This window comes from Lissotriton helveticus, chromosome 10 (genome assembly GCF_964261635.1).
Source record: "Lissotriton helveticus chromosome 10, aLisHel1.1, whole genome shotgun sequence".
Taxonomy (NCBI): domain Eukaryota; kingdom Metazoa; phylum Chordata; class Amphibia; order Caudata; family Salamandridae; genus Lissotriton; species Lissotriton helveticus.
The window spans coordinates 296,149,928-296,162,009 of record NC_136071.1 but is presented as its reverse complement, the minus strand read 5'-3'; the positions used below and the strand labels follow the sequence as shown (position 1 = coordinate 296,162,009).

General features: G+C 39.2%; 1 protein-coding gene across 1 annotated transcript in view; it reads left to right on the top strand.

The window, feature by feature from the left end:
* Positions 1-12,082, top strand: part of LOC144784001 (uncharacterized) — a 1,599,281-nt gene that overhangs the window by 1,086,299 nt on the left and 500,900 nt on the right. Inside the window, exon 22 of the mRNA XM_078662713.1 lies at positions 7,014-7,148. Coding sequence (XP_078518839.1) covers positions 7,014-7,148 — 135 coding nt within the window. The remainder of the gene's footprint in view (positions 1-7,013; positions 7,149-12,082) is intronic.

The window sequence follows — 12,082 nt, the reverse complement described above, 5'->3', positions numbered from 1 at the left end:
CAATAGGTTTAATATCCATGGTCAGTGTTCAGTAATAAAATATTTACGAAGTCCAGTTATCCCGTCACAGACTCCAATAAAAGACAAGACAGGCCCTCATAACACAATAAACTGTGTAGACACGAACCACCCGTATGGATTCCTCCAGGCGGTAAAATGTAATTTTTTTGAGGTGGTGCAAGCTCCTACCGGCACTGGGCTGTGCTGTGACTAATATCAACAAAAAGCTCCCCACGAAGCCCCGAGAAGCATGAGCTGCACTCCCACACTGGCAAAATCTTCTTTAATCAGCTTGAAAAACATGGAACCAAATATGCCTCCCCAACGCGTTTCAGCATTATGCCTTGATCACGAGTCCCAGCAGCAGTTTGTTGATTTGTGTCTACCAGGATATATATATACATATATATATATATATATATATATATATATATATATATATATATATATATATATATATAATATATATATATATATATATATATGTTGTAGTTTAAACTTTTATAGTTTATGCGTATGTTTTTGGGGGGGTTTACTTTGATAATTTTTATTATACATTTTTGAGGGTGAAAAGTAAATTTAATATATATTTTTGTTTAACTTACGAATTTGTATCAAATGCTTAATTTTTATTTTAACTACTTGTTTTATGCTAAAATAGTTTTTAGAATATTTATAACTGAATATTCAATTATTTTGCTGTTATTGTTATCTATATTGTGTGCATCAATATTTTGGAATTTTTATATTTTTTTAAATAGTTCAAAATCCATATTTTTAACAATATTTTTTTTATCGATGTTTGTGGTTTTGCTAGGTAAGTATAGGAAGTCGATATTTTTGTGTGAAAAATTTAATTTGAGATATTTTTATGTTTTGATACTGTATGAATCGATACTATGTCAGTGATCAGTCTGATGCCCCCTGACTCCTGAGGCATGAAGAGATCTCTCCTCCTCTTTTCCCTGGCAGACCCCACAAGCACTGGTGTCTCAGTGCTACTGCCTCTTCCTGACAGTGGCACCTCCTGCAGGCTCCTCTACTTTTGCAGCTAGCAGACTGATTACTAGGCACCTCGGGTCAAAGGAACTACTTCTTCCAGCAAGGCAGGATTTAAAGAGACTCGTTCACCCCTAGCTAGCTGGTTGTCAGGCAAATACTAGTCTCGGTTGCAAGGTGGTGTTCTGAGTACCCTCAGGAGCATTGTCATCCTTGATATGGAGAACTTGGAACTGTAACAGTTTGGTCAGTACGTTCAAATGTTTATACAGTCAAAGCAGACAGGAGCTGTGTCTATTGTTTGTATTCTAAGAACTGAATTTGGCTAATTCTCCTTTCAAGTGTCCTCAGCAGGCTGTTCTCCAAACAAAACCTTTGTGTCGGGTGATGCACCTGTTAGTGGGAGTGTCAACAGCCTGGAGTACCCACAAAAAGGGCTCAATGAGCTGTTTGTTTTCTGAACCTGGCTGTCGAAAGCCACATTGAAGATTAGATGAGATGTGACTTAAACTCCAGAGCTGCAGATCTTGGAACCGGGAAATTACCTTTGAACTTGGGAACCAGGTTCACATCTGAGCAACAGTTCAGATTTTTGTGATTATGGGCAAATCACTTAGAGGCTGATTTAAATATAGGCATACAGTTAATTACCATCACCATAGCAGCAAACTCTACTCCTGTCATGATGAGGGTACTACATTAGGCTGTCAGAGGTGTGTGTAGGCAGTCCCCTAACCCCTTCGCTGCTAGGCATTTTCCCCTCTTGTGCTAAGCCTTTTTTTGGCTTTTTGACCACATAAGGTATCCACACCAATTTTGCGTACTTTTCTTCCAACATCATGGGGATTCTAAAGGTACCCAGGGTTTGTGGATTCCCTTGGAGGGGTCCCAGAAATTAGCCAAAATACAGCAAAATGCTGGTATTTTTCAGATAAATGAAAGCGTCTGGGTTTTTCCCTGCAAATGTTATCAAAAAAGGGGTTGTGGGGCTGAAATCACCGTTTTCCCAGCTTTTAGGAAATGACAGTCTTTTGTCAGAAAAGCAACATGTTTTACATAGTTTTGGCATTTTTCTGGGACAGAGCCTATTTTTGCTATTTTAGTGCTTTCAACCTCCTTCCAGTTAATGATAAAAATTAGTATGAAAGCAATAATGGATCCTGGAAAGCTATACATTTTTAGAAGAGTAGACATATTTCTGAATTCAGAAAAGGGTCATTTGTGTAGATCCATCAAGGCTTCCTCATAGAAACTAACAGTTAAATATTGGAAAAATAGAAAATTAGTTGAAAAAAACAGCCTTTTGTGTCAACGTTTTCACCTGTATTTTCTTGTAATTATGGCAGCTCTTTGCAAAGCAATATACCGTTACATCCACTGGACCTTCCTGGTTGTGGGGATATATAGGACTTGTAGGTTTACCAAGAACCAGACGAACCCAGAGTCAAAAACTGAGTAGCAATTTGCAATGGCTTTTTATTATGTACCCGGTATATAGCAATTATTGTGTGAAAATGTGTACATGGAAAAATCGGTATGAAAGACACCTATGATTTCGGAAATAGGTACAAATTATAGAGTTTAGAAACAGTACATATTTGCACATTTTCAAAATTGGGAATACTCATACTAGCATGAGTATTATTGGTCATTTTTCAACATGACTTCTTTTTTACACAATGTCTTTCATTTGGAAGGCAGAAATGCATCAAAACTCAATAGGTAATAACAGTTCCTTTAGGAATCTGAATTTCCATAAGTCTCCCGATAAAAATGGTACCTCACTTGTGTGGGAATGCATAGTGTCCATGACCGGAAAAGGCTCAAAACCCAACGTGAACACACTACATTTTCACAATGAAAATTTACCCTTTTTTTGCAAAGCGTGTGGCTGTCGTTTTTTAACCCTAGCTCTGCCTGCACCTAGGGAAACCTAGCAAACCTATACATTTTTGAAAATTAGACACCCTGGGGAATCCAGGATGGGGTGAGTTGACTGCCTGCCACCAGGTTCTGTTACCCAGAATTCCTTGCAAACCTAAAGAATTGTCAAAAAATCCACATTTTCCCCCCATTTCTGTGGTGGAAAGTGTTGGAATCTGCATGGATCCACACATTTCTACCCACCCTGCATTCCCCAAAGTCTTACGAGAAATACGGCACCTCACTTGTGTGGGTCGGCCTAGTGCCCTTGTCAGGAAACGGTGCAAAACGCAACGTGGTCACACCTCAATATCGCAGTGTAAAATGACCCTTTTATGGCAAAGTGCCTAGTTACAGTTTTTGTACCCTAGGTCTGCAGGCACCTAGGGAAACTTAGAAAACCTATACATTTTTGAAAAGTAGACACCCAGGGAAATCCGGAAAGCGGTGACTTGACTGCCTCCCACCAGGTCCTGTTGCCCAGAATCCCTTGCAAACCTAAAACATTGTCCAACAAACACATTTTCCCCACATTTCTGTGGTGGAAAGTTCTGGAATCTGCGTGGATCCACAAATTTTCTTCCACCCTGCGTTTCCCAAAGTCTTCCGAGAAAAATGATACCTCACTTGTGTCGGTCGGCCTAGTGCCTGCGACAGGAAACGGCGCAAAACACAACGTGGTCACACCTGGAAGTTGGAATAGTATAATTTACTATTACAACTCCAGTCTGTGCGGACACTAGGGAAGGTGTTGGATTTTAAATCCAACACCTTCCCCCCCCCCCCGTAAGTCGTTGCTACGACTTGCGGAGTAATGGTATGCGGAATCACAACGTGGTCGTGATAACGACTGCGTTGTGATTACCCGCAGAGACAAATAATCGTTGTAAAGGTTGTTTACCACCCGAGACAGGCAAGGGCCCCAAACGTAGTGAGGGCCATCAAAATTGCCTATCTCAAAACCACCTGCTTATGCAAGGGGGGCACGTGGGTTTTTGGCCCCATGCTCAGGGGCCATCAAGGGAAACCTACCAAGCCCACACATTTCTGAAAACTAGACACCCGGGGGCTTCCAAGGAGGTATGACTTGCGTGGATCCCTCAACGTTCCCTTGCCTAGAATCCCTTACAAACCTCAATTGTAGCTGAAAAAAATCCGTTTTTTCACACATTTTTGTGTGGGAAAGTGTGGCATCACCATGGGAGGCCCAAGTACCCGCGCCATGTAAGGGCGCAAAACTTTTTGAGGCAACATCACCATTGCCTATCAAAAAATGTTTTGGGCCTCACTACGTTTGGGGCCCTTGCCTGTCGCAGGTACTTGCGCCTCCCACACAAGTGAGGCACCATTTTTATTGGGAGACCTGGGGGAACGCTGGGTGGTAGGAAATTTGTGTGAGCCCTTGCCTGTCGCGGGCACTAGGCCTACCCACGATACCTCTCCCGTCTTTCTACGTGCTCAGGGGGCTGAGATAGCCAGCCCGCTGAGCATGTAGAAAGGGAAACTGAAATGAGCCTCTTGGCTCCTTTCAGTTTCGGTTTCACTGAAATGACGTCAGCGCGACGTGCGCGCTGATCGTCATTTCAGGGAAACCAGGGGGGCCTCGGGAGCTGAGGAAGCTCTTTCACAGCTCCCAAGGTTTTGGGGGAGAAAAGGGAATCCCTCTGGTGCCCGCACAAGAGGGATTTCCAAGGGTGGGTGTCATGACGAGCTGAGCTCGTCATGAGCACACGAGCACTGTGTGCCATGACGAGCTCAGTTCGTCATCAGCATGGAAGGGGTTTATCTCTCCTTGCATTAAAGAATATGAATGAATCTGACCTGGTGTAAGCACTCCAATGCCTTTGGGCAACGTTTCCGCTGTATAAAACTGCAAATAAAAAGAGAAAAACAAATGGCTGGTCTCACCTAAGAGGTCCTTTTCACCTTGAACAAAACGACCTGCAGTACTCGCCTTCAACCCCACCTGCTACCAAATGGCAGAGCAACGGAAAGACTGATCAGTAGCTTCTCTCAAAAAAAGTTTAATTACATATCTTAAAATGCCTTGTCTGCTTTCTCCATTTTCCCCTCCATCTAGCTTCAAAAATGTCAGAAATACACTTCCATTGTCTAGGAAAGCAACTCCATTTCCATCTTGTACATAAGACCAGGACAAGGCAATCCAACATGGAGTCCAAGGCCTCTATAACTCTGTTTCACTATTGCACACTATTGTTTCACTGTATTTCACTATTGCAGGTCACATACACAACATGCACAACACATATTTGCGTTGTTAGTACTAAGATGTAGGTAAGCACAGAGAAGCAGAACTTTATGTGAGTGAGTCAGTAGTGTTCCACTCCAGAGGGACAGATAAAATGTCTGCTCATAAGTTTGGCTCGCTAAAATTTTTATTTTTGCTCCACTACTCTCTGTGCCAAACTCATGACATAGAGATTTTATTATACCAACATTTGAAAAAGGGGGCAAGCTTGATGTTCCTATCCAGATACAGGAGTGGCCCATGACCATATTCAAGCCTGGGGGAAGACCTAGGCATCTACACACATGCTAGATCAGTGTGCGTCTATAGCGAAATATCAGAAACCAAGATATCAGATACACCCAATCGTTCATTGAAGGTAGGGGTACACAACTTTAATAAACAAGGTCCAGAGCACACATGAAATCTTTCTGTGAGGGTAATCACATTATGTCAATAAAGATAAGTTCGCACACCAATAGTTCTTTCTATTAGTTTTTATAGTTTTTATAGGTCAAAATGGTCCTCCTATCAAAGGGGATCCGAAGAACATGAAACCACCCGACATGTGTTTCGTCAATTTGGGTAATCACTCGTGACTCTTCAGAGCTGAAACAGTGTAAATGGGGGGCGGTATCGGGGGACCGGTGATAATTCCAACCCGGTCCTGGTCGGGTTAAATTAAAAAAACAGGCCACCTGCGACAGAAAGCCTAACTGATGAGCCAAAGTGTAGAAATCCACACTAGAGGCGGGTAATGCCGTCTAATATTCAAAAGGGGGTTGTAAGCCGAAATCTGGAGAGCAGCGCGTAGGGTTTCCATATCCGGCAACACGTTGCGCTGCTCTGCAGATTTCGGCTTACAGCCCCCAATTGATAATTAGAATGACATTAACTATTGGTGTGCGATCTTATCTTTATTGACATAATGTGATTACCCTCACAGAAAGATTTCTTGTGTGCTCTGGACCTTGTTTATTAAAATTAAAAGGGAGGGTTCTTCCCCACTCTTTTTCAGAGGTTTTGGGTTTCCTCTGACCAAGAAGCACCATCTAACATTATCATTTCTCTTCACTCTCACTGCTACTTGTTGTGCCCCAAATCATTTCTGAATACTCAAAACCCCTCACAGAACTCTTACTAGGGGTACACTTCTGTTCCCCCTATAGGGGACATTCCCTCTCTACCAAGAAACCCATATGACACTGTTCTAGGATTTAATATTGAAGAGTAGAAAGAGGTGGATGTTGCAAATGGAGATTGCTGTTTCATTGCTTCAGTGGCTTAAGTGGTGAGTTTGCTATAAACTGGAGACAACAATGTGGTCTAACATTCCCCATATGGATGGCAAGTGTGTGCATTCTATGGTTCTTCAAAGACTGTCTTGGCATTTAATCAATGAGAGGTATAGTTTCCTGCCAATTTGATGGCTTGCTTTGGGGTACATCAAAGGGGAGCAGCTGGAAAGCATGCTTCCATCTAGATTTGTACCCTCACAAAATAGTATTACCAGGATGAGCACAGAATGACAGCATGAGTATAATATTCCATTTATAATTTGTATGGTTATGGGCGGGTAAAGGAGGTGGGAAGGATAGTTGAGAAAGTGTTCCAATGGGGAATGGTAGACAGAAGTCTATCGAGGAGAAAAATAAAGTGGGGAAAAGATACTGATTTCCCTTATTTGAGCGGCTTAACGTTCAAAGGAAAACTACCTTTGTCTACTGCCACCATTGACTTTGTAGTTGTTTTTTTTAATTACAAAAAATTGTGGTTTAGATAAAAGAAAAATAGAAAGCCAGAATATTTTGTTCATGTACTGTATTGTGTTCATAATTTTCAGACTGATCAGGAAGAAAGCGCAATACCCCATGCTGTGAAATATCTAGTGAAGACTGTTATCGAAGATATTGAAGGAGATGCTCAAGCATTAACGCCTTCACCTACAAACACCATAGAATCATCAGAACTGTACAGAGTAAGAGCAACTCAATTTAGTTTTGATGAAATTGCCTTTGCTACTTATTCTTGCAAATCTGTATTTAACATGCTTGCTTTTCTACTTAACTTTGAGCATCTATATTTCTGTTATTTCCTCTCTCATATGGGATTGTTGGAAACTACCACATTTTGTGTAGAGTACCCCTAGAATTTTGCCTCAGCTGTTTTGGTTGGTTAAAGAACTCTGCACATTTTCCTCCTGCTAACCCTCAGTAAAGTGCTTGTGTCCCTCCTGTTAACATACTGAAATTGGGATTCAACTGATTGGAATAATTATCATTCCTTGTAAGTCCCTGGTATATTGTACATGTTTTACCCATGGCCTGTAAGTTTAATGTCACTGGTGGGTTGCAGCACCCCTTGTGTCACCCTTTGCATCGACACAGAACATCTGTTACCAGGCCTACCATGGTAGCCTGATTGTGCAGTTTTAGACTGTGAATTCGACCTGTCAAAAACAGTTTTGACAGGTCAAAAACTTCATTTTAACTATTAATAAGTCATCTGTAATTAGATCTTATTGCCCACAGGGCACGGTGCATTGTTTTTAAAAGTAGGACATGTAAAAGATTAATCTTCCACATGTCCTTCAGTGAAACAGTCATAAAACGTTATATTCTTTGTAGTGAGGATAGCTGACCCATAGGAAAACACTGGGTTACATTATTACATTTAATATTGCTAATTTTGGTTTACAAGCAGCTTGAAAAATACCTTAAGGACTTGTTTGAATAGTTATTCCAAATACAATAAAATGGGAAAATCAAATTTTGTATAACTACAAAGGAAAGGGTACTCTTAGAAACTTACAATTTTCCTGCCTAAAGTCTCTGGAGGACTATCCACATGTTTCAACTGTCACCTGGCAGCTAAATGGCTCCTCTCTCATGAGGTATGAATTGGTCCCGGGAAAGGGACAAAAAGCCCTGCTTATGGGGTGTTATTGTCCTTCCCTTGCAGGAATTTCATGTTGACTGTGCTCAGGAACTTTATCAATTTCAAAGAGGCCTACCATGTCACAGGCAGATGGAGCGAACACCTGGCCTTCTTTTGCCCCACTAATCAGGCTGTCTCCAATGCTATTGGAAGAAGTGCAGCTCCCAGAACTGGTTTAGAGCTGCCCATTTCCATAGCCACACTTCTGAGGTGGGAACACGGCTCTCCACAGAGGAAGGAAAGTTCTGCCATGTTGGATTTAGGAAGAGAGGGGCACTGTGAAATTGGGCACACAGGTTATGTTACAAACATGGGTAGAGTTAACCGTGGAAACTATCACTCCATTGGTTTAGGAGGAGCAGTTAGGTTGCCCCCACCCGCATGTTGGTGCTGAGCCTAAAGGTGACACTCAGAGTACCCTCCTCTGAACACTTTCTAAATGTATGGAAGATCAGACGAGTACTGGACCTGCTATCTTGTGAAGAGCCCTGAAGATCTGGACCTGCAAGTCATTATGTCTAGGAAAAGAAAGTGGACTCCAACAGCCATAAGGTTGACCTTCTGTTTGTGCTGCAGGGCTATAACAAGCTAAGAGAGGCCTTTCCTGCAGTGCCAGCTGATCACTTCCAACTGTACCTTTCCTGGACCCTGTTGATGGCCTCTGTTGGAGTGAGTCAGGACTCTTAAGTGCTGTCCCCAAGATCCTGGACCCTTGGCTGGTATCATAGTATCCTCCTATCATCTCCTGAAACCTAGGAGTTAGAAACCTTTCGACTCTGCAAACCGCAGGAAGACCGGGATTAACCGGCCAAGCTCCAAAAAAGTGACAAAAGTATGAACATAGAAATCTTCACCCGGTGAAGCCGCCAAAAGCATCCAACCGCCACAAGGACTTTCTTGAATGTTAAAGTTGAACTTTTACCTCTTAAACAGTTTCACTGAGACTTTGTCCCACAACCATCCAGTTTTGTGGACCCCACCTCAGCCACACCATGGTGTCTTGCCCGACTGACTATTTTAGACGTCGATTTTATAGACTATGGGGTATATTTAAAAGGTGATAGTGCCACCAGAATGTCACTTTTAGTAACGTTCTGGTGGCGCTTCACCCTTCTCCATATTACAAAGTAGCATTAAGCCACTTTTTGTGACTTAATGACTCCTTGTAAATATGATACCTTTACACGCATCATTTAGTGTGAATGGGACGTGAAAACAGTGTTGCTGTGGGCGTTCCAACCCAAACAAACATTCCTTTTTTATGCTTCCCCAGATATACAAGGATGTGTAGGAGCAGGTTAAAGAATGGCACAGAGAAGAGAAATACTTTTATTTCTCCTCATTTTTGCTTTTTCTATTTGTGCTGCAATCTGCAGGGATCACTGACACAACATTGACTCCAATAATATCAAACTACAAAAATATTGAGACAAAAATATTGTATATAAAAATATCGACACACAATACACACAACAGAAATGACATTACGTTTGAAGAAAAATAATGTCTAAAAATAAAACTTGATGACAAAAATATTACAACCACAATAAAGAACACAAAAATATCAATAACATTAAAATATAATGAAATACATCAAAAACATCGATATACACAAAATTGACAAAACAAACATCAATAAAATACATACAAACTATATCGAAGATAACATTTAAAAAAAAGTACTATTTGCAATAATATAATAAAATAACATATGCCAAATATTGTAAACAAACAAAAAATAATTCAAAAATAATCAATTAAATAAAACAAATAAATTAAAAATCCAAAAACAAATAAATAAACAAATAATACAACATTAAAAATAAATTACAACTACCAAAAATAAATAAGCACAAATATATATCACTTATAAAAAATATATGACATTTATCTACATATAAATTTAAATAACAACAATAAACCAAATAAAAACAAACAATGAATAAACATAATAAATATTTAAAAAATTGTATGGTAACAGCTAAAAAAAATCTCGACCAATAAATTTAAACTACACCAACACAAATCAATAGAAACCTGTAACTAATTAAATAAACACTATAAAACCAATCAATTAATTAACATAACATTTACTGTATAGCGGGCAAACACAGCGAAAGAACGAATCTTTTCGAGAGGGAACACAGAACGAAACCAAACTACACATATAACTATTCCAAAAATACATCAATAAAGGTAAGCACAAAATTTTGTAACTAAATAAATAAAATCAATATTCAAAATAACTATAACATGTGTTCCTTTACATATCACAGATTTAACTTCACTAACATCCAACCTACAAAATTCAACACAAAGATTCATATACACAACAATAAATTCAACATTATAGTAAGTTTATACCTTAACCAACAAATAAAGTAAACTACTTAAAAGTAAAACTTGTAATAAAAAACAAAACATACCTAACAAATGCTTTTTTCCTAACAGCTTCTACAGTAATCAACAATACCACTACATCAAAAAAAGATACTTCATCATCTAATAAGAGTAAGTATATTTGTTTATTTACAAATAAAATAAAATAGAGACTAAGGGCCTGATTACTATGGTGGAAGACCCTCACCATCATAGTGCGGTTTTCCGTCCGCCAGATTACTATGGCGGGCGGAAACCTGGTGATGTGGCGGTTATAAAGACCAACCCCATGGTTTCGACAGGCAGTCATTTTTAGACTGCCTATCGAAGCAGCCACATTTCCTATGGGAGAGCCACTGCAGTTGAAAGAAATGTAGTTAATGTCAGAGACCACAACCATCCCCCCAATGTGACTGAAATCGAAGTCAGAGATGCTCTAGAAAGAATGGGAGAAGCAAGTACCAGCTCCCAACAGACCAGTACCCAAATACTCAAAACATGTTAACTAGGGTACCTGAACATGTCAGACGACAACTACCTTCTATCCCCACTCTGAAAAGATTACTTGCTGGAACTAAAAAGAGCTACAGCTCAAACACCCGCACCCCCCAAACATTCGCAGGAATAGAAATGTTACCGGAATACACCATCACCCACATGAATTCCTTCTTCAAGACAATAACAGTCATGAAAAAAGAATTATCATTTTTGCTACCAACAACTTACAATTTACAAAAACTTAAAAAACTGCAAAACGTGGATGATGGATGGCACATTCAAAGTTTGCCCCAAACTTTTTTATCAACTCCATACCATCCACAGCGAATATGAAGTCACTAACATCCCCTTCATATACGTACTGCTGCCTAATAAACAAAACACCACCTACATAGAACTCCTAACAATAATAAAACAATACACAACAGCTATTTTCCACAAAAAATTATCATTGACTTTGAACAAGCAATGATTCAAGCAATGAATAATTTCAGTAAACAAACTAAAACAATGTATTAATACCTGCAACACAAAACTCAACTATTTACAAACAACAAAGCAGCTATAATACTTAGAAATGATTACTAAATGTAGCAGTTAAATTAAAAAAACAGTGCTAAACACCATAAACATGTTAAAATTACAAAACATGTAAACAACACAATTCTACTCTTTTTTAAATTAATAACTATAAATATGTCATTTAAAACTTAAAAACTAACACAAAAATATATGACATATAATAATTATTAAAATCAAAAAGAAACAAACAAACCAATGAAACTAAAAACATTTCCCACCCATAATAATAAAGAAAATTCTTACAATTATGTAGCAGTAGAACATGCTGGAAAATGAATACATTTATAGTAGATAAAACGAAAGATAAATCTATTGGAAATAAATCCCCCTAAAAAAATGCAAAAATCCAACTGTAAATAAAAACCCTCAAAAACCCGAAAATTAGTTTTAATAAAACGCAAAACTAGAACTGTTGAAAAAAGGCTCCAACAACACAATCCTCTCAATAACGAAACCCCCAAAACCCTGAAAAGTAAGTAAAAAAAATGCTCTAACAAACCCGAAAAATAAAAGGAA